Source organism: Lactuca virosa, chromosome 2, assembly GCF_052849685.1.
Source record: "Lactuca virosa cultivar CGN04683 chromosome 2, Lactuca_virosa_CGN04683_v6, whole genome shotgun sequence".
NCBI classification, from domain to species: domain Eukaryota; kingdom Viridiplantae; phylum Streptophyta; class Magnoliopsida; order Asterales; family Asteraceae; genus Lactuca; species Lactuca virosa.
This window is the reverse complement of record NC_136427.1, coordinates 127,181,033-127,199,486: the sequence shown is the minus strand read 5'-3', so window position 1 is coordinate 127,199,486 and position 18,454 is coordinate 127,181,033. Positions and strand designations below refer to the sequence as shown.

Genomic DNA, 18,454 nt, shown 5'->3' with positions numbered 1-18,454 from the left:
TGTATAATAATAAGATTCTAAATGTTGAATGTATTTCTTGTTAGTTTAACATCATAAACATAAATTAGACATTCATGATAAGGAATTTCATTCACTTCGAACACATACAATAAACTATAATAGGTATAGTTTATGGATTTTACATTACAAACATACTACATAAAAGGGGATTTACTTCCACCACAAAAAGGGTTTTACTCTCAATACAAACGGGTTTTCATTACCACATGATATACTATAATAGGTATAGTTTATAGATTTTACAATACAAACCTACTACATCAAAGGGGATTTACTTCCACCACAGAAAAGGTTTTACACGCATACTACACGTAAACTCGTTATCATAATTTATGAGACTAGTCTTCATTGTACTCTTAGAGTACGGGTTAAATTTCCTGAACAGTTATAACCAGAGTCTCTTGTAGGGAGAGCGTGATAATTGTGTATAGATCTATATTGGGATTGACAACCCACACTCATGCTGCTTGCAAAAGCCCGATCGACCGATCGGGGGTGACAAATGTCATTTCGATTCCGGCGCCTGAAGAACGTCGCAACAGGCATCTCTGTTATAGTATGGTTATAGCGACTCACATAGGGAGATAATGACACATATATTTTACGGGAATTTCTACTTTAAAAAGGGGTTTGACCTATTTTGAAACTGCTTACAAACACATTACAAGTACAAAACACACACATACATTCGGTCTTGGGATTTAAGGCTACAAACATTTTATAAGGAAAACATTGGATTTTCTTGAAGTATACATTACATTTACAAGCAAAGGTTTTCAAACTCTACATCCAAAAGCTTATGAACTCACCAACTTAATTGTTGACACTTTTTCAAAACTACTTGTATTCTCAGGAAATCAGTGAACCAGGAAATCAACAGCTTTGGAGGATGGGACGTTAAGTCGTCAAACATTACCTTTTACCATCATAGTGTAATTGATTTTTGAAACATGTAAACTCATACTATGGTATAATTTTTTTTTATAATTATGATGGTTGTATTTGCTTTAGTTTCTACTATACTCGTTGTTATGATACTATACATGAAGTCCGCCACCCCGGACGTTTCCACCATCCTTGGTTTGGGGGTGTGACAGATTGGTATCAGAGCATTGTTTATAGTGAACTAAGTATATAGAACCACATAAGATATACAAACTATAAATGCATTGGGACTAAAGTCTCTGATTAAACATTTTCAAATAGCTATACTTTTAGAAATGAAATAGTTTCTTGTTAAAAAGTATGATTACGTGCACACATGCGAGTATAGTGTCATATCTAGGTCGATACAAAAATAAAATGAGGAGTTGGACACTACGAGTAGACCCTGGGATATGTAATCAGACTTGGTATGAATATAGCATGATCAACTATATTTATCCGAGGTGTGACTAATGTATGTCGGGGAATGGTCATAGTGAGCAACAAGCCTAAAAAAAAAAAAAAAAAAAAGAAAAAAAAAAAAAAACTTTCCATACAAGAAAATCGCTAAGAACCAAACATAACATTTAAAATACTATAGGAGTATTTTGTGATACAATAACTTATGTGAAAACTAAACAGATCCTTTCTAGTAGGTCTACAATCACTAAAGTGGATACGCTAAGTTATATATAACTTAGATATCATAGACTTAGAATCTGTGATCATTGCTTTACTTCATGTTCCTTGTTTGGTTGTGGTTTTAGAGTATGATCACTTATTCGAAGGTCTATCATATCTTTTGTTATATGTAACTAGTATGCACCATGTCATTATAGAAGTAACTAAGGAGGATCAAACCCCTATAAGTATTTCTAGGAATATGATTATTATATGCCTCTTACCCCACCCCTATTCTCGCACGGACATCATAGCAAGATTCTACTTACCAGGGGACCCCTACTTTCCGAACCCGGAGAGATAGTGGATGATTAGGAAAATAGTCGGAAGTGGAGACAGAGGTCATCAACTCTCCGTACATAGCCAGGGTTCTTGCAAACCGTTTCGACTACATCGGACATGTGCCCTGTTGGGCAACATTGATCGAGGGGTGGAGTCGCCATCAGCGATAGTGATCGCCATTTGGAGACCAACGAGGTTGCAATGACCTCAACCATGGGGGACCGGTTGACAGAGCCCTCCCGATGATGACCCAGCAGATCACAAACATCGAGTTAGGGAGCTGCGTGCTGCTAACATCGAGTTAGGGAGCTGCGTGCTGCTACAGACGCTACCATCTCACAAACTTGAGACTTGGAAATAGACTGCTATTTCAGAGACCAACTCATTAAGGACCTTATCGTCGCTCGGGCGAAGGCAAAGGAGTATCATGATAGACACTCGACACTCGAAGAGAGAGTGGTCGCAGCCAAGCGTAGGTTGGCAGAACTACAGGACGCATCGACTTCGTTTCAAGCACCACAAGGGACGGATCGTCATGAGTAGAGTTCATACTACTCACAAGACCTTATAGATTGGGTTATTAGTATGCGTTGATGGTACTCTCCTCCATGTGTAAGCTTGACCCTGCGATTTAGTGATTAAACTAGTCGAGGGATTTATTTGCGGTCCGAACTTTTCCTTGCAATGATGTGGTGTAGTCCTGCATCAGGCACAAAATCTTCTCTAAAAACTAAATATACTAGAATCATACTAATGAAGTGGGCATGAGTATTATTTCATTGGGAACAGTACTACTAAAAAAAATCCATAAGTCTAGTATATATAAACTCTCATTATGAATTGTTTTCAGAACACCATAAAAATCGGAACACGATACGCTTAGAACTAAGATAAACTTAGTTGGATAACTCACGACGTATAAGCCCTTATTAAAGACTCATTACCATCTCGCCTTTTTAATCATCATGGTTGAAAGGTGCCTTTTTCCGTGGACCTATAGGGTGCGATCATACCAACACTAATGCACCGGATCCCATCAGAACTCCTCAGCTAAGTGTGTTTGGGCAAAGATAATCCTAGGATGGGTAAAACTTAACATTAGTACAACACCTGCTTCTACCCATTAACATAACTCCGTCACAAGAATGTTTAGCAGGAACATCGAGAATAGTTCAGTAAAGTGCGAAGTTTATATATGTTTATATAAATTGTAAGGATATAACTAGAGATGATCATACCCACTCACGAAATCGTTTCTCACCATGCAACAGAGTTATGTCTTCACAAGGAGGTAACCAGCCAACTAGCAAGGCACAAATCCTGCAAATAGACTCTGCCACTTTTCAAGCTGCAGTCACGGCAGCCGTGACAGCCGTCATGGCGCAACTCAATGCTAACAACGCCAACGGAGACGAAGGCGGTGTCGGCAATACTAACCACAGTAACAGTCAAGAACACCAGCGGGTGTCTACCAACGAAGGCGCCTCAGGCCACAAACCTAAGATCAAAAAATGAGAGTTTTGGGACAAAAAGAAGCGCAACCTATCTAAAAAACGCATTAAAAGACAACAATCTGTGGCTGCCCCTGCAATTACAACAGCAATCACGACACATGCCTCGACATTAGCCACAACGTCTGTCACTCAAGCACCGGTCAGACGATATATAGGAACACTTCCAAAGTGTAACAAGTGTAACTACCATCACAAAGGGGTTTGTCGGGTATTGCACTGTAAAAACTGCAACAGGAATGGGCATACTGCCCGCTTCTGCAGGACTCAGGCCCAACTCATCGCTTCAATCACCAATACCGGTGTAAGTCCAGTATGCCACCTATGCGGTGAAACGGGACACTTCAAGAGAGATTGTCCAACTGAGAGGAATGACGGAGGAGCAGGAGGAGTGTGACAACCGAACCAGCAGGAGCAACAAGGAACCTTATTAGGACTTTTGGAATGTTTCAAAAACAAGAACGTTTAAGTACCATATGTTTGCAATGTATGTGGTATGTTTGCTAAGATTTCCGTCTTTCAAAAAGCAGTTAAAATACACTCTCGTTAAATCGAATAAATACACTTATTTTCATCGAACGGTCTTAGAGAGACATGTTAGGGATCATAATATGAAGTATCATCGCTAGTTAACAAAACACTCTTACTATCAGTACTAGTAGTAGAAATGCGAATCATCTGCAGTAATAATAACACCGACCAACACAGAACGTACTAACAGGAAGGACAGGATGCTCTATCTCCCTAACAAATATTTCGTGCGAATGCAACTTAACACATGTTTTACTAAAAAGATTCGTTGTCGTCATTCGGTCTGGACCGATGAACACATTCTTTGCATCAACTTTCTTTCCACAGTTTGTACACACATCATAGTACCAATCAATATCTTGTCGAATACCATAAATGGTCCCAACAATGATGAATTTCCCTTCCTAAAAAAATACAAAATATAAAAGGATCATGAAAATAAATACACTTATAATATCCGTCAAATAGAAAACAAAATCACATTAAGACGACTAAATTATTCACATACCTCTTGTGGTTCTAGCAAATCGACAACATTTTTAACATTGTGATTATTCAAAAAGTCATCATATTCAGAATATGATTGAGAGCTATCAACAGTCAAAGAAGAAGAAGGGTTTTGAAGTCCTCGTAATCCAACCAAGTTGTTTTTTATTTATGAGATTAATTATAAAATTAGTAAAATTATTAAAAAGAAACAAAAAAACAATGAATTATTAAAATAGTTTGTTACCTATCTGTGAAGGTAACAATATCGGGAAGATCAGCATTTATGAACATCCGTGTGTGTTCAAAATATCTGTTAACGGAAGGTAGTCCTGATGAAACAAAATAAAAGAGTCAAAAGAATGAGTAATATAAAAGCCTAAAATAAGGTTGCTTTGTATTAAAAATATACCGTTATAGACATTAATTTTTGCAAACTGCAAAAGAACAATCACACGACCAACTTGTTTATGAGCTTCAAGATAAGAAATCAATTGGTATGCAATATCTCCAAACAATGTCACGTTAACCTGCAAACCTCTGCAAAAATAATAATGGTTAAATGAATATATAATACTAAAATAACACATGCAAGGTGTAAAGTAATGAATATAATATAATAAAAATTATGGTTACTCTAAGTTTTTGATTTGTAAAGGTAGCCTATGTCGAGATTTGCTGACATCACGGGAATCAAGCTTTCCTAACGAAACAACTTCACCAATAACATCTAGAAAATGATAATACAATATGTCAAAATGATGTAAAATTAAAGAATTAAATATAATATACAATCAAGAAGGGGGAAAATTACCAATTGGGTCATTAGATGTAGTTGTTGCAGAGATAATTCTTTCAAACGAAACACAAGAAAACCCGTATGCTGTTTTGGATTGAAAGTGTAGACACTCATTCACAGTTGTTCTTCCATGCAAGTTTAACTTGGAGGTTACATCACTTATTTTAAAACTGTATCTGTTAGGAGCGATAGTGGGGGATCAGATGTAAACATCTTGATCTTCTTTCAGTTTCGATTCAAACCTTTGAAAATCTCTTGGAAAGACACTTGCTCGGATTTTAGTACACTATTCACATAGTTTAAGAATATTATATAATGTTAAAAAGTTGTATTTTAATAAATAGAAATTGGTCAACATTGAATCGGTTATTCAACCATCAATGATTTTGAATAATGTTATTGGAATGAGCAAATAAACAAAACAATGATTTTGAATAATGTTATTGGAATAGTAGATTTTACCATCTCATCCATCAATATCATCTCAATTGATTTGACAATAGTGGGGTTAACATCTGAAAGTGATCTCCATAGCCGGATGATAGACACTTTTAGTGTGTAATCATCCTTCATATTGTCCAAGTCTTTAATTAAAAGTGATGTTTCTATCTTCCATTGTCACTATAACAGAAAGACACATACAATAATAAGAAAAACAATGGAAGAAAATTACACACAGAAAATATAAACACATAGAAAATTACCATTATGTCCCTAGAGTACTAATAATATAAGAACAAACTCAATTAATGCAATAAAGTATATTCAAACATTCAAACAAAGAAAATAAAACAGAAACACACATACAAACACAAACTATATGTCCCTGTACAGAAAATTACCATTATGTCCCTGGACTATTAAAATAAAGCATATTCGAGGATTCAAACACATAAAATACAAACACCCTCTATAATCAGTGTATGTTCAAAAACTTACGATTAAAGGGCAAATTTGTCAATTACCATTATATCCCTGTACAGAAAATTACCATTATGTCCCTGTACAGAAAATTTGCGATTAAAGGGCAAATTTGTCAATTATGGAATAAGTATTATTTTAATTATTTTGGGGTCAACTATATGTTAAAAATAAACTTGCATCTATGTATAATACCATCCAAATAAATGATTATTTTAAATCTGAAAGGTATTTTTAGAGTTTCAAATTGCATTGCTATTTCAACCATATACCGAATCATGAAGTCAAATATATATAAACTTACAGAAAACTTATTGCATAATATGTATCAACTTACAATTTCTAAGTATACCTCTAATACAAATAAAAGTAGGTTGTTATAAGTCAATTTTGGATGTATTGGGTAATTTACTGTATGTTGGATTACAATCCTATTGATATTTATCAAATTTATGTTCTTGAAGCAATTTGTTTATATTACCTAAATCCGATCATAACTGTATCCTAAAAATGACATGAATTCTTCATAATTTTATTTTTTAACATCAACAAATTTATTTTAAAAAAATGTTACATAAATATATTCCTAAACATATAATAATTATGATATTTAAATCACATGATAAACTAATCACTACGATAAGGTAAAGTATTAGAAACAATATCAATAACTTCTATTCTAAAAAGTAAATAATAATTATATAACAAAATTTCAATTTATAATATCACATATAATATTACAATTTAATTTTGAAATCATATTAATAGTAAAAGTATTTTTTTTTGTAATATGGTTCGGAGAAAATTACCATTATGTCCCCGGAGTACTAATAATATAAGAACAAACTCAATTAATGTAATAAAGTATATTCAAACATTCAAACAAAGAAAATAAAAAAGAAACACACATACAAACACAAACTACCATTATGTCCCTGTAGAGAAAATTTGCGATTAAAGGGAAAATTTATTGCATAATATGTTAAAAATAAACTTGCATATGAAATGTATCAAAGTACCATTATGTCCCTATATCAACTTACAGTTTCTAAGTATATACCTCTAATAAAAATAAAAGTAGGTTGTTATAAGTCAATTTTGGATGTATTGGGTAATTTACTGTATGTTGAACTACAATCCTATTACAACATTACTTTATGAAACTATAATACTCGAATAATATTATAAGTAAGATGTTGTAAAAATTTTGAATTAAAGAGGGTACAATAGTCATTTATATATACTTCAGATAGTTCATTAAGCGCTTAATGGGAAAGAAAATTACCATTATGACCCTGTACAGAAAATTCCACTATACAAATGAAAACAACAACATAGTATTCGTTGTACTATAAACAAAATGTATCTTAACACTAAGTGACTGATGTATAAATATGCTCTGCAATTTGCAAATTGCAGAGCTAATTCTTACAGTTACAAATATGTATTTAACGATGACGGTGTTTAATTGTTGGTATTCTTTCATGTAGAATTATACTGATCCAGGATTAAAAACAACAACATTCAAGAATGAAGAGTGTACCAAACAGATTATGCAAAAGAAGGAGTATCTTCATGCGTAGAAGTTGTTGGTATTCTTTCCTGCGGACCGTCGTATATTGTAAAGGAACAATTGATATCATATGTTAGAAGTATATATAGAGCAGAATATGATTAAAATGACCTAATAAATAAAATTAATTGCAATTGATATCATACCTTATTTACGAAATCGGATACCATAATAACATGCTATTAATCGGGTATGTAATGAATTGATTTAACAATGTACAACTGTATTGTTTGAGTGGGAAGTGAAACAAAATAGGGCATGGTTTCTATTGTTTTGTCGGTGAAACAAAGCATGGGTATAATTGGTATTTAACTTTGGCAGAATTTAGTTGTTTTAAAGGGACACGTGGACTAATGGTTTTGTTTATTATATATATATATATATATATATATATATATATATATATATATATATATTAGATAATGGTTTTGTTTAGTTGTTTTAAAGGGACACGTGGACTAATGGTTTTGCTACGTGTCCCTTCAAAAATACTAATTCCATCCAATGTTAAATATCGTTTTTGTCATTTTTGATTTCACCTTCTATAATGTCCAACTCAAAATAAATCAGTATTTAATATCCGATTTTTATGGTATATAATCTCTATTTAAATTTAATTTGATATGTTTGAAATAGATACCCGATTCAGTTCTCCAATTTAAATAATCAATACAAAATTTTTTAAACAAACTTAACTCTTATTAATTATATAAATGTTTTATAATGTTTTTACTCGTGGTTCCCACCGATTGTAACCTAGTATACAATATAATATTTTAAAACACAAATTGTTATATATGAAATTTTTTTGTTGTATGTAACCATTCTAGGTGGTAATTATTTCATTTCAAATGGATTCCTAACCACTCTAGGTGGTAATTTATTTAGTTGTATATGCATTAGATTCCATAATTTATGGGATTGAATATTGAATCTTTAGGTTTTAACCGGACAAAAAATCAATAGAAAATGTACCTTAAAATGTTTGGGTGCCAATAAAATCAGAAACCACACTAAACTACCCCTCGTGCCATGATTTCAAAGGATCGCCACCTTCGTCGGGGTTTTAGGGTTTAACATTCGCCCCAAATTCCACCGGTTACTAGACTGTAGCCAATGTTGTGGGATGCATGATGATGATTTTTAAAAGAAGTAGACTGTCCTTAGCATCAAGCCACCTTCGGAGGCTGATTACCACAAATCCGCGTCGTATTGTAGACGAAGGCGATTGGTTTTATGCATCGGAATGGTGGGGCAACGGCGATTCCGACGAAAACACTGTCTTCCGCTCTGTTTCCGACAAGGGAAACGGTGTCGTTTCTGTCGTAGCTTCTCATTCTTCCAGACCAGTATATTCTCACTCTTTTTTCATGTTATAAGTTCCAAATTACATCTGATCATAGCTATGAAGCCGTTAAATGAGTCAATTAGTGAATATTGCCCCTGCTTAGAGTTATGCTTACTCTCCTCCCCCAAAATGAGCTACTGTTATTCATTGGGACATATAGATAGAGATTAATAACAATAACAATTCACCCATTAAAATGTCTGTAGTCACGTGTTATAGTGGTGTCTAATTCTTTTGCTCAAATCTTTCATTTGCTCTAATTTGATACAGTATGAAAGACACTGGCACAAAACTGAAACTTGGCTTTCACAAAGGTATGCAGAGTTGCATCCAAGAGGCGAACAAAAAGCATCTTTCAAAATTCTTGGGCATCAATGGCGTACCCTTCGGTTTAATGATGATACTCGACAAAGCACAGTTAAAGTAATGGCTGCTTATAATCAACAAGATCCTGGATCTATCTTCTTAAGGCAGGAGCCACATTGTTTAGCTGTTCCATGTAAGTTCATCAAAATCAAAACTACCTTTAATTCATGTGAATCTTTTTCCTTTGGTAGTTTTTGGTATGATTGGGTTGGGGAAGGAATGGAATGGTTCTTTTTCTTTCCAGTGGAATAAAAAAAAAAAAAAAAAAAAAAAAAACTTGTTTGATAACACATTCTAACTTTCTATGGTCATATTTGTAAATTTTCCTTTAATCTTTATGTATCTGTTTCAGATCTAAAGAGTATGGTATCTGCTGGATTGGCTTCCCTCTCATGTAATTATGATTTGGAAAGTGTTGTAAATGGAAAGAATAGTATGAAGATTTTATGCATTGGTCATGGTGGTGGAAGCTTACCATTATTCTTGGCTTACAAAATTCCAGGTTAGATTATTTGATATGTAAATATCACTTGATACATTTTGCTTTCAGACTTACTAATCAATTCCATTCCGGTGTTTGGTTGCAAATGAATATGGAATTGAACTCGATTGGCATTTAGAAATTCAACTTTCCATTCATTAAGTTATGGGATTGAATTCCTATCTTCCTAAATGGCTAAATCTTGAAATTTTGTATTACTACCCTGTATGAAATAGTTTTATATCTTGTAAAAACTTGTATCTGCAAAAAAAGTTTATAGACAAAAAATTCCATATTTGCAAAAATAATAACATTTTTTAGTCTTGATAGACTTTAAGTAATTATATTTAATTTGTTTGAAATTTCTGTGTTCCTGAATAATTATGTTTTAGCTTTAAACTAGTTTTAGAAATGTTTCTTGAACAATTGATTTAAATACTTATATAAATATCTGTAGTTTAGAGGTAAGTTACACTTTTTGTCCCTTGGTTTATTGAACGTTACAGATATCGTCCTCACAAAGAATCTTTTAATATTTTTCGTCCCTATAAAGTTTCTTTAATCCTTTTCGTCTTTTAAGTGGCTGCCATTTCTTTTTTTAGCGTTTAGCCCATGTGAAATGTCCATTTTGCCCTTCTTGTACGCCTTCTACAAACGACAATTTACAAAAAGTTAATAAAGAGAAATTCTTTGACAGATTTATAAACCAAACAAAAATACACAAAGGAAACCCTAATTCCATTCCGACATATCAATTCCATATATAATTTTTTTTCCAGGAGCCACAATCCACATAGTAGAAATCGACCCCGTAGTCATTTCCGCATCAACCCAAGCAATGGGCTTTCCATCCTACTCCACCATGAACCAATCCGGGGCCCGCACACACTCAAAACCATCTCTTACAGACGAAATACTCTGGAAAGGAATTCACGAGCGGCTACTCCTATTCCATTCCGACGCCGAACACTTCATCACAAACACCACCAACATTTATGACATAATCTTCATAGACGCCTACGACGGCGACGACATATTCCCGCATAAATTGTGGGACCCGGATTCCGTATTTCTCAAAACCCTAGGGGAACGGCTTCACCCTAAGCACGGGACGTGTGTGGTGAATCTTCATTCCGATGTCGATATGGTGGAGGTATCGGAATCGGAATCGGTGATTCCGATGGGTAAGTATGTGTCTCAAGTGTGTAAGGCGTATAAGAAGATGGTGGTGGATGGTGATGGTGTTGGTGTGGCGTTTACGGTTCATGTTCCGTGGGTTTGTAATGCGTCTCTTGTGGTTACTAAGAGTTTTAAGGATTGTACGCGTGATGTGGTTTTGAATAGTCTTGTGTCCAAATCTTTGGTAGTTGAGAATGTTCTTGATTTGCCGTTTTCTTGTTTACAATATGTGAAGAGAGGTTTAATATTTGTTGAATAATTCATTTTTCTGGTTATATAACAAGTTATTCTTCCAGCAACCCTGACATGACATGTGTTGGTTATATTGTTTGTGTCTAATGAGATTTGAATTCTTAGGGGTTAGATAATAGGATATTCTTCGAAAATTTGATAAAGTTTAGCTAAGGTTCCCTTGTACTTTTTCAGAAGTTTTAAAGTGTTAATATGTGAAATGAAAATATTGTATGAGTAATTATGAAATTATTTAACATGTTTCTCTTTGTGTTAATTTATGCATTGAAAGTATGTGCACACGTAATAATCTTATATAAACCAACCCCTTTTGGGAATTGGGATCCAAACCATACTTTTTACACAAATGACTAAACCTTTAGACTAAACGCTCACGGATGTTTTTAGAAGAAGAAAAAAAAAAAAAAAAAACGGGCGATATACGATGTTGTGGTGGTAACGGGAAGCAACGGGTAGGCTTATAACGTGCAAAATCAGTGAGGGGGGCGGTGTCTGTGCCATCATAACGTGCAAAAAAGCCTCCATGGGGTTTGCTCACACCTAAAAACCTAACCAATTAAAGTTGATTACACATAACTAATTTTTTTTAAGGTCATTCCTACGGGGGGCTTCAAGGAAAAGCTAGCGGTATAAGCAGTTTTGAGAGAAAATCCCGAGTATTACTCTTCAAATTGAAAAATGAATAATTTATTATGATGGAATGGATTCATAGTCATGTCTTCCCGAAAAAGGATGATAGCCTGGTTAAACGTGAGAAATTCTATAATTTCTGTAACGAGTTTTATACTTATGCTAGGGGTCAAGTCGTTAATAAACCTTATTCTGGAAAGAGCGCGAACAAACGGTATAATGAGGGTGTCATCTTTGAACTAGATAAGTTCAGAAAGGCGCATAGAGGTGAAGGAAACCGTGTGGTGGCTGATCCAAGGGAATTGTATGATCTTCAGTTAAGAATAGAAAATATGACAATGCAGTTCGATAAACAAAATATCTTTAGTTCAACAAGTGACATTCTAAAGATACTGATCGATCCAGAAAAACAGAGTGCGAAGGATTTTCTTCGCTCGAGGCTTAGCTGAGAGTTAGATCAGTTCGTGGTGGGTTTATTTGGTCAATATACGCTAGAGGCACTGATAGTTCATGTGCTTTGTGTGCTATTTTCCTCGGCAGATGCTAATAGCATGATCCGTGTTGCATCCTTGGTGCTAAGACAATCATAAAGCGTAAATTAATGGGTGCTGTGAGTATGAACTTATTTGAGGATAAGGAGGAAAGTGTTGAGGAACAAGGTAAGAAATCCTGGTTATCGAAAAAGTACCCTATTGGAGCAGCTTTAGTAAATGGATTTTGTAATCACTTAAAAGCCTATAAATTTGTCAAAAGAAATTGTTTTATCTTAAGTATGTTTTTATATTCATTGATGCAAGAATTTTATAATTTTTTTTTTACCTCTTATAACAGCTTTTTAGGTTATTATGAAATAAAATTGTAAAAAATCTCTTAAACTTATGATTTTATTCTAAGTATGTTTTTTTTTTTCATATTATAATATATGTATTCATGTAAAAAATGACTTTATACATAAAAAAATGTTTATTAAATATTGTATTTACGTTCTTTAAAATGCTATTTCGTTATATATGAGATTTTCGTTTGTCTATTTATACGGTTTCTAATGTAAAAAATATGCTTTTGGAAGCATAAATATGTATTTAAAGTATAAATATATACTTTTAGAAGTATATAGATACATATTAATATTTCTAAAAAATGTAAAGATATGTATTTATATTTCTAAAACATGTATCTCTACTTCTAAAAATGTATTTTTACGTTTTAAACCGTGTAAATAGGCAAAATAAACCCAAATATATAGATATAGTATTTATAAAAACGTAAAGATTTGTAACAAAAAATAAAAAATAGAAAACATACTTAGGGTGAAAACATACAAGATTTGTAAGCTTAAATGTATTTATTTATTTATTTATTTATTGCTAATTTATTTCATGATAATCTAAAAACTTGTTATCATATATAACAAAAGTACAAATAATAAAAAAAATGTTGCAAAGTTTAGGCATTAATAAACATAAAAACACAGATTTATGTTTCGATTTTTATTGGTTTTTTAGTTTTGGTTTCGATTTTGCTCAACCCTAACATAAAACTATACACTTTAATATTGCATGGACATTTATATCACCTAAATATATAATTTTAATGCATTAAAATTTTGGACAACCTTTAAAGAAAATATCCATAACCAAGACTTTTTTTTTAATCTTTTAACATAATTATAAAAAATAAAACATTAAATTACATTCAAATTCTATTGATAAAAGACCTATGATAATAATAATAACTAATTACATTACTAAGGGTGGATGCTATTCACAAAATGTTTAAAAGAAATTGAAATCTCTTAACTTGAATTAGATCATTTGAATATGAAAGAATTGAAATTGAATATGTGATTTAGAAAATGTAAAAACCACTGTTTTGAAAACCGGACCGGACCGGCCGGTTCAACCGGTTGAACCGGGAACCGGTCAGGAATCCAGTTTAATAAGCCTTAAAAACCGCCTGTTTTGAGAACCAGAAAAAACCGCCAGTTTAGTCAAAAACTGGTCAAAACCGTTGTGGTTCAACCGATCCAAACCGGATTTAAAATTTTAAATTGCTAAAAAACTCGGGCCATCTGAAGTAGAAACGCCAACTTATGTCACTATGGGCCACATTTGTTTTGCAGTGAGCCCATTTCCAATCATCCGGTGGAACTTGGAAGCCGTTTAAATAATAAAGGTGCAGACCCATATTTTTATTCTTGGTCGATATAGGATTAAAATGATTTTCATTCTTCCTTCAATATTTATTACTTCTACTGTTATAACTTTGGTTTCTCTTTTCAATTTTTGAGTCAATCATCCTTAGACGAAATTAAAATGCAATGTCACATTTTAACTTAAACTCTATTTCATGTGGGGAAAATCTTATATAATTGAATTATATATATATATATATATATATATATATATATATATATATATATACTAGCCGTTTACCCGCGCCAAGCGATGGATGTTAATAATCTTTTCAAAAAATTAGTTTATAGAGGCGAATTTAAAACTGATAAAAATCTTCACCTTTTTGGGTTGGTTATAGTTCATGTTTTTTTTATTGCGAATGTTAAATGGAAAACCGATTTTCTTTTTCCTTATTTTTCTTTTGAAGTGATATTTGATATTTAAAGTTAGATTTTAATTAATAGTTGCCATATTTATTAACGGTAGCCATTTAAAATCATAACTACTTATATTATTATACCGTAATTTCAAAGAAATATCTAAAATAGTCTAACAATTTAATACAAATATAATAACAAATTTTGATCTTTTACCATTTAACTCATTAGGAAATAATATTAGTTATTTAATATTAGAACAAATCACAAAAAAAAAAAAAAATCAGAAACTAAAGTAAATATTTATTCCAAAGCCCATAAGTATTTGATAATTTAACAATATATTCACACCAATAATCGAGCATGAATCTCAAAGCCATTTCTTGTAAAATTTAAAATTCCATAATCATTTACACTAATAAACTTATTTCTCACAATATAATGGGATTTACGACCACTCACCGAAGATGGATCACTACTTGACCAGATAAAATCCTTACAATAGTTGATGCTACTACTACCATAGTCATATTGTTTTTTTTCCACGACCTTGGTGGTTAAAACAAATTTATGGCCCGAATCAAAAACAAAAATGGCTCTTCAAATGACCAAAATTTCAAGCCAATGTTTCAAAATAAATGTACAAAATAATAAGAAACGTAAAAGACTTTATTCTCCCTCCATATTTTGCTACTTGTATAATATTGACAATTTAAGTATTTCCTTTCTTTTGATTCAGTTAGAAGCAGAAAACATATAAAAATTAAGGAAGAGACTAATTGGAATCATGTAAGGCACCGGTTCTAACAATAAGTTTCTATCCACATTACTGTGACACCCAACAACAGACCACCAAACAATCAGATTAAGTATTTAAATGACAATTTTAGCCTTCTGTGTAAAATAGAAAATACAATGAAGATGTATGGACAAATCATAATTAAACTAAAATCCAAGAAAAACAAACAAAAAACAAAGAGAATTCTTTGAAACTGGATCTAAAACATCAATTCAGTTTGTAATTATAATTATATATGAAAAAGTACACACAATCAATCTTGATTTTCAAACTCAGAGAACCAATGTTCAATCCAGTTTGAATATTTCACTAATCCATGCCTTGTTTCATATCTTTTACTCTTTTTAGCTTCTCTGTCTTAAACTTTTGATCCAACAATCTTTTTTTTTGTTACAAATGAAGACCATAGTTGCTGTTAATTTGTTTTTTAGCCTCTGCTTTTATGAACAAACCATTTAGTTTATTCCCATACTAAATCAAAAGCAAAGTAAAAGCTAAAGAGGAATAAAAAAACTTCACCAATTGTAACTCCATGACTCTCATAGTTGAAGTTTAAGTTTAGACAAATCACTTGCATGACATGAGTTTCTCCAAATAGCACCACACATTCAGATAACCATAAGTTTCCATTTTGGTTGAATCCTCTCCATTTTTTGAACTATTTCTCCATTCGACAATTTCAGGTTGTTTTTTCCACTTGAAATCAAGATTAAGCCGCATTTCGTATGTTGATGGGAATACAACCAACGGAAAGCATAAAAGGACAGATGAATCACCTTCTACTGGGTTTCATTTTTATAGCTTTTTTTTAAGTAATGGTAAGTAATTATTTTTTAACAACAAATGAATGACATAACATTACCAGGTGATGCATTGAAAAAGATCAATACAACTATGCTGTAATATGAAAAAAAAATGAAAGTATGATGTTATAATCGAGAAATAAAATATGCTACTTAATGTTTCTTGTCGTTATAAAATCATGGGAAAACTGCAATAAAGTCCTTACATATTGGCCTCATAATCGATTTAGTCCTTATATATTTTTTTTATTCAATTAAGTCTCAAATACCGGTAATCGTATTCAATTTAACCCCTTGACCCGGTGAACAGGTCATCCAACTTTCGAAAATTACATTTTTGGCCCAGATTTCAAAATTTATTACAAATTTGGTCCAAAATTTACACTTTTGGCCCAGATTTTAAATTTTGTTACAAATTTGGGCCAAACTTTACCCTTTTTGCCCAAATTTTAGAATTTTATTATGAATTCATCCTAACTTTAGTTTTTTTATAACTTTTTTTCTCAAAAATTTGTTTCTAATATGTTTTTTCTTTATAAAATCATATTTATACAAAAAAAAACATATTTTCACATAAAAACCTTATATTTTCTATATAAAAAGTTTTTTTAAAAAGTTTTTTGTATATGAAATATCTACTTATAAAAATAGGTATTTATTAAGTATACAAATATATACAAATTCGTTTTTATAAAAAAAATGTATACAAACACGTATTTTACAAAAAAAATGTATGCGAACACTTATTTTATTATAAATGTATACAAACACGTATTATATAAAAAATATTCAAACACGTTTTTATAAAATGTATACAAACACGGTTTTATAAAATGTAAACAAACGCGTATTATATAAAAAATTATTCAAACACGGTTTTATAAAATGTATACAAACACGATTTTATAAAATATATACAAACACGTATTATATAAAAAAAATATTCAAACACGTTTTTATAAAATGTATACAAACACGATTTTATAAAATGTATACAAAAACGTATTATATAAAAAATTATTCAAACATGTTTTTATAAAATGTGTACAAACACGATTTTATACAATGTATACAAACACATATTATATAAAAAAAATTATTCAAACACGTTTTCATAAAAGAAATGTAAACAAACACGATTTTATAAAAAAAATATACATTTTTTTTATAAAAACGGATTTGTATATATTTATGTACTTAATAAATACCTATTTTTATAAGTAGATATTTCATATACAAAGAACTTTTTAAAACTTTTTTTATATAGAAAATATAAGATTTTTATGTGAAAATATGTTTTTTTGTATAAATATGATTTTATAAAGAAAAAACACATTAGAAACAAAATTTTGAGAAAAAAAGTTGTAAAAAAAACTAAAGTTAGGATGAATTCATAATAAAATTCTAAAATTTGGGCAAAAAGGGTAAAGTTTGGATCAAATTTGTGACAAAATTTAGAATTTGGGCCAAAAGTGCAAATTTTGGACCAAATTTGTAATAAAATTTGAAATCTGGGCCAAAAATGTAATTTTCGAAAGTTGGATGACCTGTTGATCGGGTCAATGGGTTAAATTGAATACGATTACCGGTATTTGGGACTTAATTGAATAAAAAATATATATAAGGACTAAATCGATTATGAGGCCAATATGTAAGGACTTTATTGCAGTTTTCCCTAAAATCATTATACACGTTTATGACAATTTAAAAAATATTTTTTTTTTTGTTTACCAAATTTTGGAAAAGAGTAAATATATAGTAAAATTCAATCAAGTCGGATGCTATAATGCCTTTTAAACTACAATTGAATCAAGTAGGATGCCTTACAACAGATTCTAATGAACATGTTTGAACTTGTTGTGCCCTTTCTTGGAAGATCAAAGCCCAAGTTGTTTATCCTACATATGAAACCAAAAAAACAAATTTACAACAATATATAAGTGTACTTTCAAACATCAATGCTTCAAAATGTACAAAATTATCTCAGCACCTTAGAAAAAAAAATGAAAAAATTGAACCTGTAAGAGAAATCGATGCAGATTTACAGAGGCTTCATATTATCAAACAAACATAATTATAAGCCATTGGAACTCAACACATCACTTGAAACACAATTTTCTGTCAAAAATGTTCAATTTCCTAAAAAATATGGAGGAGCCCTACGTTAATTCTCAGAAAATTTTAAGAAAAATGGAGCAGAAAAGAAATACAAAAATAGAAAACTAAATATCTCAAATAAATAACTAAAACCAACCAAAACAGATTATCAAATGTTGTGCTCGGTAAAATCTCTTATTGGATCTATTACACACA

At 31.5% G+C, this 18,454-nt stretch overlaps 2 protein-coding genes across 2 annotated transcripts; one reads left to right on the top strand and one right to left on the bottom strand.

The window, feature by feature from the left end:
• Positions 1-4,093: 4,093 nt before the first annotated feature.
• Positions 4,094-5,808, bottom strand: LOC145157746 (uncharacterized). Its single transcript, XM_079076741.1, has 7 exons — positions 5,698-5,808; positions 5,251-5,377; positions 5,073-5,166; positions 4,849-4,976; positions 4,684-4,768; positions 4,459-4,540; positions 4,094-4,354 (listed from the first exon to the last, which is right to left on the bottom strand). The coding sequence occupies exons 1-7, from the start codon at positions 5,806-5,808 to the stop codon at positions 4,094-4,096; spliced, it is 888 nt and encodes a 295-aa protein (XP_078932867.1).
• A 2,916-nt stretch (positions 5,809-8,724) lies between these two features.
• Positions 8,725-11,426, top strand: LOC145159474 (S-adenosyl-L-methionine-dependent methyltransferases superfamily protein). Its single transcript, XM_079078470.1, has 4 exons — positions 8,725-9,078; positions 9,348-9,576; positions 9,796-9,945; positions 10,704-11,426. Exons 1-4 carry the CDS (start codon positions 8,860-8,862, stop codon positions 11,360-11,362), a joined length of 1,257 nt encoding a protein of 418 aa, XP_078934596.1. The 5' UTR covers positions 8,725-8,859; the 3' UTR covers positions 11,363-11,426.
• Positions 11,427-18,454: the final 7,028 nt, after the last annotated feature.

Coding starts and splice junctions, on each gene's coding strand:
- LOC145157746 (XM_079076741.1), bottom strand. CDS start 5,808: ATGAAGGATGATTACACACTAAAAGTGTCTATCATCCGGCTATGGAGA. Junction 5,378..5,697: donor TGATATTGATGGATGAGATG/GTAAAATCTACT, acceptor GTAACCTCCAAG/TTAAACTTGCATGGAAGAAC. Junction 4,541..4,683: donor ATTGTTACCTTCACAGATAG/GTAACAAACTAT, acceptor GACTGTTGATAG/CTCTCAATCATATTCTGAAT.
- LOC145159474 (XM_079078470.1), top strand. CDS start 8,860: ATGATGATGATTTTTAAAAGAAGTAGACTGTCCTTAGCATCAAGCCAC. Junction 9,577..9,795: donor ACATTGTTTAGCTGTTCCAT/GTAAGTTCATCA, acceptor TATCTGTTTCAG/ATCTAAAGAGTATGGTATCT. Junction 9,946..10,703: donor CTTGGCTTACAAAATTCCAG/GTTAGATTATTT, acceptor TTTTTTTTCCAG/GAGCCACAATCCACATAGTA.